The following is an 18,006-nucleotide window of genomic DNA, read 5'->3' as shown; positions in this document are numbered from 1 at the left end:
CATGTATGTGTGTTTCTGGAGGAGGAGCAGTTCCTGGAAGTTTTGCCAGTTTTTCTCCCTGCAGTTGATCTCTTGACAGATGAGGCTGCATGTACAGACTGGATGGCACAGATACATTTAGGAAAAGTTCAATGTAAGAAAGATATTTACATTTTCAAAAAAAAATTCACAGGGTGAAATATGAGAACCCGGCCTTCTGTATGCTGTTTAAAAACGACTGGCAAAAATTATACAAAACATCTAGCATCACTTTAATTCTCTTATTTTTCATTCTCTCTATTCTATTTTAGCCTGATACATTTACGTGGAGCTTTTTTTTTTTTTTTTATCTCTGGTTGGCATTTAGGCAAATAGCCTAGTATGTCCTTCCTTACATGTTCAGAGATGATCCATCCAGTTACTCTGCCTAAAGTCACAGCCACCTGTATGGTAAGGCCTGACCACAGGAGTAGCAGTGTGGGACGTGTCTCTATGAAGATCAAAGGGGCCAGCACAAGTTTCGACAGTTCTAGTGAGAGGATGAGAGAAGCTCCTTCCTCGCAGATGAGTGTGCGTGCTTGGTCGCCCGCGTACAATTTGCAAACCAAACACTTCTAAAGAAACGTCATTTGTGTCTAAACAACGACATTCTATTATTTTGTTTGTAGTAGTTTTTTCGTCAATGTTCACGATGTTACCCGCGAAATATAGTAGTGTTATAGTTTTCTTCACAACTTTTTGGTTTTACGCAACTTTGACACACGGGAGTGGATTTAGTCATTCAACTATTTTGGACCCTCATGGGAAGTATAATCTAAAGTGGAGGTTTGACCGGAGAACTATTACTTTTGAAATAGAAGTGGAAACTAGAGGATATATAGGATTTGGTCTATCTCCCAACGGTGCCATGGCGTCGTCAGACATTGTCATTGGTGGAGTCACGGATGGGACACCGTATCTACAGGTATGTTACTCACCTGGGTTTTATAGAATGAAAGTGACGCACGTTATGCCTTGCAGTTTTATCACATGAGAAGTGGGCTAATTTCACTGTAATTTAACATTACATACATAGTTCAATTGTGCAGCTATATGAAAATTATGATTTATATTACATTTACGTTTAGCTATTTTCACAGGGCACTTGGGTATATTTGGGGTGTTTACCTGATGAAATAGTATTATCCAGAGCCATGTATTTAGATGAGACATGTATTCCTAAATACATGGCTTTGGATCTAAAAGTAGATTAAATAATAATTGAGAGTTTCCAAATTGAATTTATGGTTATTGGTTAGGTGTAACAAGCTATTGGCCATACCTGTTACTGTTAGTCTGACCCACTGCCTTATGGTAAACTTTTGTGGGGCACAGCCAGCCACTCATGGATTGACTCCAACAGGGTAAAGGGTCTGGATATTGCTACACATCACAGGAAGCTCACTGTGCCTCAGGGATCTGGCAATGATGCCACACAATCTAACACAGTCCCTCTTATTGTGTTACCAGAGGGTCAGGGTCTATGAGGAGACAGCAGCTGTAGTTTTGTGCCAATGTTGTTGTTTGTTGTCATGTATTTACAAGCAATGCTTGGCAGTGATACGGACAAAGACATAACAGCCAGACACTTGCCACAACATAGCCCTGTATATACCTGGTGCTAAAGTGTCCTGTGTCCTGATCTTGTCCGCATTCTGATTGTGCCCACGTTTTCTGAAATGTGTCTGTTATCCGTCCACTGTGTCTGCATTGTGACCAGATTTCCTGGTCCATCCTTGTATGCAAATCATTTCACAGCTATTCTTTCAGAATAATTAGTATTTATTTTAACACTTATATTGACAGACAGTCATTTACATTTCAGACACGGAACATAAGACACATTTTCTGAAGCTTTAATAGGAAAACTAGCTTTTTAGATGCTTCCATTTGCAAATATATACACTATATATTACACACACAAAAGTATGGCATAAGTCAATTGGCCACCTTGTCAATGATTTTAAAGTGTAGGATAATGATGATTTAAATGGTTTCACTGTCCACATGCTTTTGTCCACAAAGCGTGCCTGACTACCTCCGGAGGTGGTCAGGAAGATCTGATCACAATGCGTATTTTAATCATCTACACCTGTCTAAAGATGTGGGTACAATCAGAGTGTGGAGAAGATCAGGACAACGGAAGCATGTTGGTACCAGGTATAAACGGGGCTCAAGGCAGTTGGTTGACCACAAATGAAGCATAGTCCTGTGGTAATAGTCATTTAGCTAGTCGTCATCCTAGCTAATGTAATAATACAGTAATAGATCAGTAATTAGGCAAAGTAATGTAATTATCTACCGTGCTCTTTCAATTGTGTCATTGGAACACTGGTTCTCCCAAAGTTTTGTGATTTAGATCTATGAATGTATTTTTACATTGAAGGCTCTCTTGTCCCCTCGTTCAGGACAGTGTTATTGCAGACAGGACAGTTGTATTATATCCGGCATGCTTTCAACAGGATTACTTTGCAGACGCCAACAGAAAAGTGCACAGAGATGTGCAGCAGAACTACAGGCTGCAGTATGGCAGGGAGAACAGTACACACACAGTCCTGGCTTTCAGCAGGCACCTCCTGACCTGTGACACAAGTGACAAGGACATCACGGTAGGTGGGTGGTGGAAATGTTTTATCAATGGGAAATGTGGAGGTTGATGTTTGCGTGTTTGAATGTGTGCTTGTGTGAGCGTTTTAGTTTAAATGTCAGTGCCCGGTGTGTTATAGTACTTCTTACCACATTTTAAAATCCAAACTCACTTCTAGATAGAAGATGTGTATGTGTATTGTCTGCCCAGGAAAGCACAGTGAGGGTGATATGGGCCTACCACAGTGAGGATGTGGGACCGTCAGGACCGATGTATCATGGAGTGAACAGGGGGAGGAAGAGTATGCGGCTACTCGACCCAGGAAGTAAAGCTAATATTTCCTCTGAGATGGACTTTTTCAATTTGCAAAACATAAACGTAAGTGTGACGGCTGGAGAAGAAAAGGTTACTTCTCTCACCCACTATCCATCTCTTAAACAAACTTGATACCACTTCTAGCTTTTATTACTTCACAGGACCGTTTGTACTCTGAGACTGTATTTGCACTGTGTGAGATTTATGATCAGTCCAATTTTATGGAGAGTAAATACAGTATCAGTCTCTCTGTCTGTTTGTTCCTCTCAAGATAGGTGCCAGTGCCATTCAAGGACACTACCTACTGGTGTCAGATATTTAAGATCCAGGAGGTTCAGAAGAAGCACCATATCATTAGAGTAAGTACACACTTGGAATTCATTGAGCTATATTAACAACACAGCAGAAAAATTATAGCAAATCGACCTCAGGCTTTCCCTTGAGGAAGGAGTAGCCTATAGTTCAGTCAGCATGCAGTCATATTGTTTACCTTTTTTTAAAGGCATCTCACCTGGATAATTTCTGAGTTTTTATTTGTCTGCCTGCCTCCCTCTTTCATTGCTGTCGTCTGAAGTGGGTTCCTCTTTCATTGCAGTCATCTGTAGTGTGTTCCGTAGAGAAATCTGTAGATATTTCTCCCACTTCTGAGGCACACCTGCCGCTTGTTTGCTGCTCCAAATTGCTATTGTGTATTAAATGAGCCATTATATAAATTATATATTCCAAACATAGTTGAACTAGTATGAAACCAAAAAGCTTTAAAACACACTTGATTAAAGGAGGTAGCACATACAATTTAGATTCAAAAGAATGGTACGATGACACATTCCTTATCCATTTCTTGTTCTAATCCTTAGTGGGATTTGTCATAAAGACCAAATGTGCTTTTTTAAACTAGATGTTGATGTTTTACTAAAGGGCCTTAGTTATATTAACATAGTATGGAATAGTAGTTCTGTACTGTATCGTGTTATCATTGGTCAGATCACTTACAGTAGGACTTTTCTGCCAAGTAGAAAACATGAGAGTTGCTTTTAAAGTTGCCATGGCTATGACCTCTGACTTTAGAATCCTTGAGCTCAAAACAAAGTCTTCAGTCATTAAGTGAACCAGAGCCAGAAAGATATAAATATAGCTAGCTCTCTCTTCTCTTACTCCCCCTCCAGCACACAGCTTACTGTACTATACATTAATCTGGCTCTTCTGTTCTGCAATCTGCCATTCTGATGATGACAATTAGATCATAGAATGAGAAACACCAGCACCATGCTATCAGAAAAATATGCTCCACTGTCCTTATCCAATTTGTCAGAGGAGTTGTGTAAAGGTTTCAGAAAAGGTCTGGAAAATCCTACCCTTGTTAAAAAAAGGTCTGGAAAATCCAACCCTTATTAACAGCTGCAGGGCTCAGAGGATCTCTGATTCCACTATACATAACACAAACTGTTGTGATATCCCACATATTGTTGTGAACTCTTATTTTGGAGGGAGCTCTTTGCGTGACGAAATAATGTAAGATGATTAAAGTGTTGCCTTTATAGAATTAGTAGAGTAAAATGGAAATCATTTCAGTATCCAAATGCCACGTGGGAGTCGGACTGTTGGGATTAAACATTGTTATTTTTCCATCCCAGATGTTTTCATGTGCGTGTGCATGATGTGTGAGTCAGTGAGTGAGAGGCAGTATGTAAGACATCTGTTATTATGCGTGATATGAATGGGACTGTCTCCTCCAATTCATCTGTGGTCTATAAAGAAACGCTACTATTGTTCTTTTGGGGTTTTATGGCATTTATACAGAAGTTTAAAAGGCCCATCTAATTTTCTCTGTGCACGTTATACCAATAATCCTATCTTGACACTTCAAAAAGACCCCATTCACGGTTTCTGTCCCTACCCTCCGTTCCACCTCCTTCGTCCCTCTGGGGGATTTGGTCTTTCACCACCTCACTCCACAACTCTATTATCTTGGGCACCGCAACCTCACCTCCTGTTTAGATGACTCTATGACTTTCAAGACTTCCTGAAAACTGTCTACATGACATGCTTATTTTAGTTTGATAGATGTATTCTATTCAATGAAGTTCTTTATTCAGAGAAAGTGGCATATAAAGTGTTCTATGAAGGCAGAGTTTGTTACACAGTGTACCAAATCGTCTAACAAGAGAGGCGCTATCCTTCCTCTCTCATGGCACAATCTCAACCTCAAACTTAGACTACCACGACTGCTTCCACCATGAATAAATATATTTCAGAAAAAGTAGGAAGAATGTCTAAATATTAATATGGTGTTCATGGGCCAAGCTTTGGTCTTGTGTCCTGTTGGTTTTAAAGGAGGCCTCACAGTATGATGTCAAGGTTTGCCCAGCAGGCAGCAAGCTGCTTTTCCCAGATTCTAAGTCCAACCTAGAGGCCCCCAGGCCCATTGAGGAAAAACGTATTTATTTACATTTATTTTTCACTACTTTCATCCTGAAGTGAGCAGGGCCTACCCAATCCTGTTTATCCCCTCTTGTGTGAAACCTACTGTTGAGAGCAATATAATTGAGGTCTAACCCTTTCCTGCAGTCAAATGACTAAATAGACTTCTAGTGGCCTCATGGGTGGAATGTTGTGAAAAAAATGTAATTATTTTATAATTAATAAACTGCAAAAATGTGGTGTTTCAATTCAAGCTTTTTTGTTATATTTCAGTCTTCTCTGATGTATATAAAGTGTAATATTGGGATGCAAATTCAAAATTGAATACATTTCAAAATACTAATATCTGACATGGTACAGGTGTCTTCTTTTTTAAGCCCATAACCATGTGTGTATTCTTTTGTTTCAAAGTAGATTTGTTTAAGACTACCAAGAAATAATCTGTGTGACCCTGATTTAGCCCACTGCAGTAAAAGTTAAGGCAAGTGTAGGCAATTCAAAAGAAGCCAACCGGGGTTAGAATACAATAACATTTACTACTTCCTTCTTTCTTCTTTTTGTTTACAGATTGAACCTTTGATTCAAAGGGGCCATGAAAACCTGGTTCATCACATTTTGTTGTATCAATGTGATAGCACCTTGAATGAGAGTGAGCTCAAGGCTGGCCATGAATGTTACCATCCAAATATGCCTGACTCCTTTCTCACGTGTGAGACGATAGTCTTTGCCTGGGCCATTGGTGGCGAGGTGGGCAATTGGTTTAAATTTGTAGTCATTTTTAATTCAGTGTTATAAAACTTTTCATTAGCCACTTGTATTTCCATGTATCAGAGTGATCATGTAAGCTTCCTTATTAACATGTTCAGTATGCCTCTCAATCTACCCTTACAGGGGTTCACCTATCCACCCCATGTTGGGCTGTCCATTGGCACATCAATAGACCCTGTCTATGTCCTGATGGAGGTCCACTATGACAACCCAGCCTTTCAAAAAGGTATAGTACACCCACAAGGACACGTCATGTTGCATTACAAACAATGAATGTGACTTGTCTGCCTTCACTCTATTGTAATTTTCCCGTTTCACCCATTCATCACTTGTGTGGCCAAGTGATATCTACAGCACTTTACAGTTCAACAGTCAGTTACCCTGTTCAATGTAATGTTACTGTTTCATTGTCAGGAGTGGTGGACAGCTCTGGCCTGCGTCTGTTCTACACCCCAGAGTTGCGTCAGTATGATGCAGGAGTGATAGAGACAGGTGTGTGGGTGAGTCTGTACCACATGCTGCCTCCAGGCATGCAGGAGTACATCTCAGAGGGACACTGTACCCGCGAGTGTTTGCAGGAGGTAAGAAAGCCAGCTATGGCGGAGTCTTTCAAACTGGTGCGATGCCGGACATTCCCATTTCACTAGGGAACAACAGGAGTCAAACATCCACTGTTAAATTACTGTTATGCTATACCACCAACAGTGACAAGCCTCCATTTTAGTCTTGCTACGTGCCCAAAATAGTGATCATCCAAAAGTGCAATAAAACTAAAAAGCACTTTCTGCATCTGTGAGAGAATATCTATTTGCTCCTCCATCAGTCCCTAGGCCAGGAGATGCCCAGCGGAGTTAGGGTGTTTGCTGTCCTGATGCATGCTCACCTAGCTGGCCGTGCCATCAGAACCAGACACTTCCGGGGACAGGAGGAGCTGCAGCCCCTGTCACATGATGAGGAGTTTGACTTCAACTTCCAGGAGTTCCAGCTGCTGAAGGACGAGAGGCTGCTGTTACCTGTTGGTACTCTGAAATACTGTTTAGCTGACACATTAAAGGTAGACTCAGTGATATGATGTAGGTGCACAAAGTAAACAGCATAGTGGGCCAATTTCCACAACAACTAAGAGCGTTGAAGAGTAAGGATAAACTTCTCCACTGTTTTCATCCCGTACCTACCACGCTCTAACAACGTGAAGCGAACACACGCACATGCGCAGATACTGTGTGTGACCGTGAGAGAGAATTCTTGCATCTCGCTCACCGCAATATCTGTGGTGTTGCTCGTGGCAACATAATTTTGCTGAGTCTACCTTTATATAGTGTAGGAAATATGGGCTTATAAATCTACCGCTTGAGCTTGCCATGCAGGTTGAAGCATGTTCCCCTCTCCCTGTGATGAACAGTAATGATTGATGATTGCAAGACTTTGATCCACCTACATAGATAAAGGACATAATTAGAGGTTCATCTTTTGGCTGTTGCCTCGTACCGTCGACCGCAGCATAGCCATGCTAAAACCACAGGAAATCACACCTCCTTGTACTGTATATTACTGCTTTAGTGTTATCGTAATTATGTACTTTAATGAAAACACAATTTTGTTTGATGTGGGGTTCTGTCACGTTCGTCATAGTGAGGAGACCAAGGCGCATCGTGATTTGAATACATTCTTCTTTTAATAACGAAGAACACGTAAACAAAACTAACGTGAAGCTATATAACACGAGTTCTGAAACAGGCAACTACACATAGACAATAACCCACAGATAAACCAAGGAATATGGCTACCTAAATATGGTTCCCAATCAGAGACAACGATAAACAGCAGCCTCTGCTTGAGAACCAATCCAGGCAACCATAGACATATAAACCCCTAGACTATAAAAACCCCTAGACATACAAAACCCCCTAGACAATACAAAAACTAAACACACCACCCTTGTCACACCCTGACCTAACCAAATAAAAAAGAAAACAAAGATAACTAAGGTCAGGGTGTGACAGGTTCTAAATTCACAACCACAGAAGAGCCTTGATTTTAATCTTTCTTTTCAGGGTGACAATTTGATCACAGAATGCAAGTACACCACAAAAGACAGACAAAACATGACCTGGGTAAGAATGCACTACTCAGAATCCACATGGATAAATGAATACTTATTTTACCAGCTTTCTCTATTATTTTCTTACTTTTGCTTTTATGGGGCCTTTGAAACTGAGCTGTCAGCTCTGACATGGTGAATCCAGCTCATCCTTAAGATGTGGCTTCTTCCTAATGATCTGTTTTATGTGAGTTCACAGAGATCACCTAATTTTTTACATGTGTTCTATTGTTCCTCAGACGGAGCCTATTTGAGCTCATGTTTCAAATCTGTCTCTGTGTTTCTATGATTTGATGATTTGGTTGATTGCAGTACGGAACAGAAATCGTCATGTTCATGACAACATTACACAACCCTTCAGGGTAGAGCTATGGGGTTATTGCTTTGACTTCAGATGTACCATAAGATGGACACAAAGCCCATATTGTTTTTGAACCATTCTTACCTTTGAAGAAAAATTACACAGAAGGATATCATCATTCCTATTACACAATTACAAATGAATAGATCAGTAGAATTAGTATACTTAAATGGAATGGAATTTAGTGTTCTGTACTTACCGGTATAGAAATGAGTTGTGCTTCCCCTGCATGAACCTCTTGGTTGATACTTTCAGACATACAGAGCCGTGAAAAATGATTTGTCTCCTTTCTGATTTTCTCTACCTTTGCATATTTTTGATACTGAATGTTATCAGATCTTCAACCAAAACCTACTATTAGATTAAGGGAACCTGAGTGAACAAATAACACAACATATACATACTTATTTAATTGATTTAATTAACAAAGTTATGCAACACCCAATGCCCCTGTGTGAAAAGGTAATTGCCCCCTTACACTTAATAACTAGTTGTGCCACCTTTAGCTGCAATGACTGCAACCAAATGCTTCCTGTAGTTGTTGATCAGTCTCTCACATCACTGTGGAGGAATTTTGGCCCACCTTTGCATGCAGAACTGCTTGAACTCAGTGACATTTGTGGGTTTTCAAACATAAACTGCTCATTTCAAGTCCTGTCACAACATCTCAATTGGGATTAGTTCTGGACTTTGACTATGCTATTACAAAACTTTGATTTTGTTGCTTTTCAGCCATTTTCATGTGATTGTGTGTTTTGTATCATTGTCTTCTGCATAACCACACATGGCCTGACATTCTCCTGTAGAATTCTCTGATACAGAGCAGAATTCATGGTTCCTTCTATTAAGATAAGTTGACCTGGTTCCTGAGGCAGCAAAGCATCCCAAAACCATCACACTACCACCACCATGCTTGACCATTGGTATGAGGTTCTTACTGTGGAATGCAGTGTTTGGTTTTTGCCAGGCATAATGGAACCCATCTCATCCAAAAAGCACTTGGAAGGAAGCACCTGGATGATCATCAATACTCTTGGAAGAATGTTATATGGACAAAAGTCAAACCAAACACTACATTCCACAGTAAGAACCTTATACCAACGGTCAAGCATGGTGGTGGTAATGTGATGGTTCGGGGATGCTTTGCTGACTGGACGACTTACCTTAATAGAAGGAACCATGAATTATGCTCTGTATCAGAGAATTCTACAGAAGAATGTCAGGCAATGCGTCTGTGAGCTGAAGCTGAAGTGCAGCTGCGTCATGCGGTAAGACAACGATCCAAAACACACAATCAAGTCTACATGAAAATGGCTAAAAAGCAACACATTTTAAGTTTTGGAATGGCCTAGTCAAAGTCGAGACCTAATCCCAATTGAGATGTTGTGGCAGGACTTGAAATGAACAGTTCATGCTTGAAAACCCACAAATGTCACTGAGTTCAAGCAGTTCTGCATGCAAAGGTGGGCCAAAATTCCTCCACAGATACGTGAGAGACGGATCAACAACTACAGGAAGCATTTGGTTGCAGTCATTGCAGCTAAAGGTGGCACAGCCAGTGATAGAGTGCAATGGGGCAATTTCTTTTTCACACAGGGGCACTGGGTGTTGCATAACTTTGTCTATTAAATAAATGAAATATGCATGTAATTGTGGTGTTATTTGTTCACTCAGGTTCCCTTTATCTAATATTAAGTTTTGGTTGAAGATCTGATAACATTCAGTATCAGAAACGTGCAAAAGTAGAGAAAATTAGAACGGGGGCAAATGCTTTTTCACGGCTCTGTACTGTATGTGTTACAGGCTGTCTGTTCTTGGCTGAACAATCTGTCTGCAGATACCCCCCAGGACCACAGATGGGATCTTGGTTATATAGTTGTTTGCAGCTACTGGCATCGTTTTTTACAGAGACATCAAACGACTGATGATTCCAGTTGTAAAACGGGGCTGCTTCTCTTCTAGAGTTACTCTCTACTGTTCAGGAGTAAACATGCCAACCAATTGTTATTCTGGAACAATATAAAACAGAATTGTATTCCATTACAACTTCGTCACCACAAGGCACTGTTATTGTGTCAGCTTCGTGTTAGCCATAATACAGCCTGAAGTGGTACTTAATCTATATCAGTCGCATGTTTTCAGAAACAGATTTTCATGATTTCTTAGTGGTTTACAAGGACCCTGGTGCCAAATCTTAGTGTTTGTTGAAGTTCATGATTGTTACACAGATATCCATGTTGTTGTGGGGCTAAATAGAATAGAATAGAAGTGTAATTTGATAACAGTAAAGTAGAGTAAAGGCAGTGGTGCAGACTACCCACTGTGCGTAGGACCCCAGCGGCCCCCCACCATCATTTTGTAAATGCTATTGTAAACAACATTTTAGGAACTGAGTCAAGGTCTCAACTTATTGTTGAGAGATAGCATACTAGAATACACAATGTGCAATTTTGTAATTTGGTTGTGCATCCGCAGTTTTTCTCTTGTCATGTCACTGACAGTCACTCAATTATCCCATATCAGCTAACATTTTATAAGACTGCAAGTATTATAAGTCTAGCCAGCTATCTAAACCTTCATCGCTGAATGAGGAAGGGCACATGCCCGGGGCCACTGACCTCCAGGGGGCCACTGACCTCCAGGGGCCCCCATTGATTTTGTTAGTCATCCAGATGTTGTATGAACATGGCATAAGCCAAGGACAAATGTGTACAATATCAGAAAATTAGCTTTAGAACAGCAACATTTTCTCTCCACCCCATATAACATTTTGTAGAATTGTTGGAAAATGGCATTAAAACTGCAAAATTTTCACTCCTCTGCCAAGAGGGAGGCCACTAAAATGCCTGCGAGGTGGGGGGAGGGCAACCAAATCTCACTTAGGGCCCGCAAAAGGCTAAAGGGCCCGCAAAAGGCTATGTAACCTTTAATGTACCTGTTGTATTGGTATTTAGTATACAGAATAGGGAAAGGGGGTTACCTAGTCAGTTGCACAACTGAATGCATTGAACCGAGATGTGTCTTCCGCATTTAACCCAACCCCTCTGAATCAGAGAGGTGTGGGAGTAGTTGATGTTGGGGGTTATCTGCCTTGCTCAAGGGCAGAACGGCAGAATGTTCTACCTTGCCGGCTTGGGGATTCGAACCAGTGACGTTTTGGTTACTGGCCCAATGCTCTTAACCACTTGATTTCTAGATGATTTTCCCTCTGGCTATTCTCTCAGGGTGGTTTGACCACCAGGGATGAGATGTGTCTGTCCTACCTGCTCTACTATCCCAGAGTGAATCTGGCCAGGTGTGAGAGCCTCCCTGAGATCATCGGGCAGCTTAAGTTCATCGGAGTCAAAGAGATCCAGGTGCCTGTCACGTAAGTAAGAGGCTCTGTACTGCGATTGCAATACCCATGTAGCGGTTCAAGTTGGAACCTGTAATACCAATTGGGGAAGATCATTTTTATGTGAAGTGTTTTCTCTGCCTGGAGCACCTTACAAATGTCAAAGGTCATATACAATGCATTATCATGGAGAAGTTATGTTCCAAATGAGTTACTGCATGATATAGAGAGAGATTAAATACGTCCCCCCAGGCCTGGGAGAGAGAATAGGGGAACGACTGGAAGAGGTTTATGGTACAAAGAGATTGCATGTCATAGGAAGGAGGAAAGGACTGAGGAATATGGGGTATCGTCCCAAAGAGCTCATAGTCACACTAGCCCAGTGGGGTCAACATGTGGAGCACATCTGAAGTTGAGCACAGTGGTACTCTTTTTCCTGTTTTAGATGGTTCTGTTTTGTTTTACCAGTTAGCATGCTGGACTTTGACAGCAAGTTATACAAAGCAATCGTTTATTGTTTTCCTTAATATGTTTTCGCTCTTGCATTCCATTCATTTAGTTCAAAATAACATACTGTGTATCCATTTAAATAAAAAAATGCACACTATTTGTCTATGTAGCTAGATTCCCATTCAATTGGTGACAATTTTTCATAGGAATATTCTCAAATCTGAATAAAGAAAATATGCGCATTTTCCCTCTAGTGGTGTTTCCACCAAACTAACTTGTTGTAGAGAAAAATCTGTGCATGATGACAGTGCACACAAAATGTACATTTTTGCTTAAGTTTTCATTACCGAATAAAATAAAATAAAAATCTAAAGGTCAACTGATAGTTTTGTCACAAAAACTGTTGCGTTAAATAGCAAATGTGCCTACTCTGGTTTTAGCACCTGCGCTCTAGGCAACAGCTCACATACAAAGTGAGGGTAGGCTAGTCTACATGATGACGTTATTATGGATGCAGGAGAATATTTGTATTTGTCAAACAGCAGTCAAGCATCGATCATCATGTCACCAGATAAGACCCTCAGTATTTATTGGAAGGGAGCATCAAGCTCTTAGCGTGCACTTTCAACACCCACTTCATCTGGAGCCTAATAAACTGTGTGGTTTCCCGAGTCGTAGTTGGAGGATCACATACCATATCATCTTATAGAAATCTTTGATATTATCACGTGACTCCAAGTTTGCTTTCATGTGATGGTTATTATATCAGTATTTGCGCTTACAGGCGTTTCCACTGCTATTTCTCGCATAATACATTTTACCGACACCCACCACTGTCGAATAAACATAGTATCTGTAGGTATTTATCAAATTGTACAGAAACCTGTTTCTATCACAGCTGTCCTGTTTTTTTATACTGTATGACTTTACTTGCATGAAAACTGGATGATAGCATGCTTAGTGAAACAAATCATTTTACCATTAAGTTTTTACCTTTGCTTTTATGCAAATAAAATGACAATGGCATCAAAAGCAGATGTGAAATCCTGAAACATAACATCAATCTACTTCATGTAATCATTAGATTACCTACAAGTCAGTTCATTGTCAGTATGTCAGTAAATTAAATAAACATAGTGCAACCTATTCCTTAACTGATGCTACTGTTTCCTGTCCATATGCCCCTGAGTGGTAAGTTGTGTAAGCGAGACCTTAGACCTGAGAATAGTTTGTAAAAAAGGCCTGGAAATGAGTCTATTTGATGGGTTGGGCTGCTGGAGTGCGTTTTCTGTTCCTGCTATTAATGCATGGCTACACTCCTTTTATTCCAAGAAGCCTTGTCATGAAGAGGAACAACAACCTTCTATAAACAAAAACAGGCCTTAGCAGGAAACAACAGTCCCACTTTCCCTAATGTCTTCCTCATGGAAATGCTTTTGGAAGGATTTAGTTAGCAGCTGCTGTTTTTCCTTCTGACCATAAATTGTAAAAACGTTTAACAATGTAGAGTGCATTCGGAAAGTATTCAGACCCCTTCACTTTTTCCACATTTTGTTACATTACAGCCTTATTCTAATATTGATTCTATTGTTTTTCCCCTCCTCAATCTACACACAATGCCCCATAATGACAAAACAAAAACAGGTTTTTAGAAATGTTTGCATATTTATTTAAAAAAATCTGAATTGAAATATCACATTTACATAAGTATTCAGACCTTGATTACAGCCTTGAGTCTTCTTGGGTATGACACTACAAGCTTGGCACAACTGTATTTGGGGAGTTTCTCATATTATTCTCTGCAGATCCTCTCAAGCTCTGTCAGGTTGGATGGGGAGCGTCGCTGAACAGCTATTTTCAGATCTCTCCAGAGATGTTCGATCGGGTACAAGTCCGGTCTCTGGCCGGGCCACTCGGGGACATTCAGAGACTTGTCCCGAATCCACTCCTCCTTTGTCTTGGCTGTGTGTGCCTTTTACTGGGGAGTGGCTTATGTCTGGCCACTCTACCATAACGGCCTGATTGGTGGAGTGCTGCTGATTGTCCTTCTGGAAAGTTCTCCCATCTCCACAGAGGAACTCTAGAGATCTGTCAGAGTGACCATCGGGTTCTTGGTCACCTCCCTGACCAAGGCCCTTCTACCCTGGTTGCTCAGTTTGGCCGGGCAGCCAGCTCTAGGAAGAGTCTTGGTGGAAGAGTATTGGTTCTTACATTTAAGAATGATGGAGGCTACTGTGTTCTTGGGGACCTGCCCTTTCCCAGATCTGTGCCTCGACACAATCCTGTCTCTGAGCTCTACGGACAATTCCTTCGACCTCTTGGCTTGGTTTTGTCAACTGTGGGACCTTATATACTGTAGACAGGTACTGTAGGTGCCTTTCCAAAACATGTCCAATCAATTGAATTTACCACACGTGGGCTCCAATCAAGATGTGGAAAAATCTCAAGGATGATCAATGGAACAGGATGCACCTGAGATCAATTTCGAGTCTCATAGCAAAGAGTCTGAATACTTATGTAAATAAGGTATTTCTGTTTTTTATTTTTAATAACTGTAAAAAAAAAATCCTGTTTTCGCCTGGTCGTTATAGGGTATTTTGTGTGGATTCGTTTTTTTAAATTATTGAATCAATTTTAGAATAAATTGATGTGGATAAAGTGAAGGGGTCTGAATACTTTACAATGCACTGAACATGTATACAGTGGCTGATATATTGTGCATCAGCATGTGTATGGTAAATATTCTACCTTTAATATTCTTCATTTTACTTTCTACCTTTCACATACTGTATATTCTTCTTCTGTCATAGGACCTGGCCTTTCATGATCAAGAGCCCAAAGAAGTACAGCAGCCTCTCCTTCACAGAGGCCATGGACAAGTACAGGTGGTCGAAGAACAGAGGGAAGTCCTTCAACCAGATGGTTCTACAGCTGCCCATGAATGTGCGCTGCTCCAAGTGGGGGCAGGACGAGTGGTCGGTGAGTGTTCAGTCAGGCTGGAGTTGATGTAGTGCTTTCAATTAGTCACTGACTAGGGAACCAATGAATCTGTGTCCTTTCACTCTTCTGGGATGTTGATTTATATAAATGTTGATCACTTATTCGTTTAAAATCGACTGTATAATATATGATTGAATGTGTTTTAAATAGTAATCTTCCTCACTGTATTTCATAGTTATACATTTGTCCCTCTCTTTTGTTTCCCCTCCAGATTCAAGGGACCATAGTGTCACCACCAGAGGTGAAGTCCGAAGTCAAGCCTCCCTCCACGATGTGCCGTTCTGCCTCAGAGCCACACAGTGGAGTGGTTCTACTCTTTACCATGTGCCTCACGTACTCTATAGTCCAGACCTGTTTAAGCCTTTAGTCTATAGCCAGACCACTGTGTGAATCACACCACTCACTCTCTCACTCCGGCTGTGGAAGATGTTGTTTGACTGAAGAAGACAAGACATTCCTAGAATCTCTCCGCCCTATCCATTCATTATGTGTTATTGGGATGTCTGTTGAATGCAAATTCAGTCTTTGATCAGCAACAATAGAAGATGGTTCTAGAATGACTTCTCTGACTTGATCGGAGTTATCGGAGTGTGAATTATTATAAGGAATCTTCCATCGGATGGGCTGAAGTTCACATGTTGGGAAAATGTTTTGTTGTTGTCTAAATATATACATGTATAAACCATACTTTTTATATTCTGTGTGTCCAAAAGTTAATACATGTCTAAAGAGTTTTATTTTGTAGTTATAAGTATTACCTATGGTCAAGTTTGGGTTGTTAGTTATTTATTTTGAGTATAAGACAAGACCCTTTTGCTCGTATTGCTCATGATGCTTTCTTCATAGCCTTTGATTGGAATTCTCTAGACCTGAGTACATTACTTGACAAGTCTACATAGAAACATAGTAATAGATGATTTCCCTGATCCCATTATCCTGTGGCAGCTCAGAGGGGGGGGGGGGGGGAGGTCAGTACTGTAAGGCCACTGTTATGGCCTTGGGCTCCCTGGTACCGCTAGGAACATCTCTCCCTAAGGCCGCAGGGCCACCAGCACCGCTAGTCCGACTTACAGCGATTACTCTGACTGACTAACTCTAATGTGCCAACGTCCCATATAGTCACAAACAGGTCAAAAAGGAAGGTCTCGTTCTTGCTTTTCTGCATGTGTGATGTGGTTAGTGTTTGGAGAAAAGAGTCATGGAAAATTGAATATTGTGTTATTTACAGATCACGTGGATTTCAATGCATGAATATTTGAATGGATGGATATTTAATCTAATGGATACAGCAAGATACCTCAGTGGGATAGGGACACAAGAGACGGTATGTGAATTATTAGATTACATGGGATCATTCTGAAAATGTACTGCCATCATTGTCTTTTACAAGGTTATTGAGTGTTTTGTTTCTCTTTGTGTCTCTAGTCAGGCTGGATTATTATGAAAAGGTAGTTTTCTCACAGGGGATGGACTTAGCTGTTTTGAATTTGCCACCATCTGCAGTGTGGGACTGATGTATTGTTTGAGATAGTCATGGGTGAAAACATTACTTTTCCCCCCCTTGGGCTACCTCTCTGTCCAAAAGTTATTCTGTCTGTGTTCGTTACTTAGAAAAAAAGGTGACATCTAGAACCTAAAAGAGTTATTTGGCTGTCCACATAGGAGAACCCTTTGTTGAACCCTTTTGGTTCCAGGTAGAACCCTTTTGGGTTCAACGTATAACCCTCTGTGGAAAGGGGATCTACATGGAACCCAAAATGGTTCTAGCTGAAATCCAAACAGGTAGCCCAACAGTGGTTCTCCTATGGGGACAGCTGGGGAACCGTTTTTGAACCCTTTTTTCTAAGAGTGTGGGAGTCTGTGCCAGCTTTCCTCTCTCTCTGTGTCAGTGGTGCCTAAAATCGAGGTGATACTATAGTATAACAACAGTATGAGATAATAGCCATCCACCCTCTCTCAAAACTGGAAAATCAAGACCACCTATATTTAAGGACATTTTTTATATAACAAACAAGAAATCCAAGTTAATTAAGGATTCCCTGAGGATAAGCAGTCATTGAGGACTGCTCCTGTTGCAAGGTCAGGAACCATGTAAGAGCATTGCAAAGTTATTTGGTTTTCCTGACTTTGATGCCCTTGTCAAATGCCATGGGACATGAAAGAGCCACTCTCAAGATGGGGCATGTTTCGAGTAAAGGATGTGGCTGTGGTGCATCAGAGCAGATTGGTGTAATCTGTCCAATGATTTTGTTAGATGAAATTCAATTGACTTCTTAGGCTGATTCCTCTGTTGCTCTGCTGCTGCTACTGTCCTGAATGTCATTATGTCAGTGTTGTACAGTAGCAGATGTTTTTCATTGACCTCAAAGCTCATCCTGTCTGAGTAGACCAGCACAATGCTTCTTTGAGGTCCAAATGATTCCAGATATCAATTCCAAAGGCATCCAGCAGAGGTCAGTACTCACTAGCAAATTGCTGCACCTCGTCCTCAAATCCAACACTGAGAAATAGTGTGAGCCTGATCTTGTAGCATCAAAACATTGCAGACACTGATCCTCTATAGTAAGCCTTGTCATTTGTGTATAATTTAAAACCAATATCAAAAGGATGACATCCCCACTGGGCAGAAACTGGTTGAATCAATGTTGTTT

General features: G+C 40.8%; 1 protein-coding gene across 1 annotated transcript; it reads left to right on the top strand.

The window, feature by feature from the left end:
• The first annotated feature begins 452 nt into the window (after nucleotides 1-452).
• LOC109900690 (DBH-like monooxygenase protein 1 homolog) lies at nucleotides 453-16,051 on the top strand. Its single transcript, XM_020496435.2, has 12 exons — nucleotides 453-943; nucleotides 2,481-2,627; nucleotides 2,816-2,983; nucleotides 3,196-3,279; nucleotides 5,909-6,088; nucleotides 6,233-6,335; nucleotides 6,524-6,690; nucleotides 6,933-7,124; nucleotides 8,164-8,223; nucleotides 11,796-11,938; nucleotides 15,166-15,334; nucleotides 15,567-16,051. The coding sequence occupies exons 1-12, from the start codon at nucleotides 662-664 to the stop codon at nucleotides 15,720-15,722; spliced, it is 1,851 nt and encodes a 616-aa protein (XP_020352024.1). The 5' UTR covers nucleotides 453-661; the 3' UTR covers nucleotides 15,723-16,051.
• The last annotated feature ends 1,955 nt before the right edge of the window (nucleotides 16,052-18,006 follow it).

Source organism: Oncorhynchus kisutch, linkage group LG12 (assembly GCF_002021735.2).
Source record: "Oncorhynchus kisutch isolate 150728-3 linkage group LG12, Okis_V2, whole genome shotgun sequence".
Classification (NCBI taxonomy): domain Eukaryota; kingdom Metazoa; phylum Chordata; class Actinopteri; order Salmoniformes; family Salmonidae; genus Oncorhynchus; species Oncorhynchus kisutch.
Note: the sequence above shows the minus strand (reverse complement) of the source record. Positions and strands in the feature narration are given on the sequence as shown.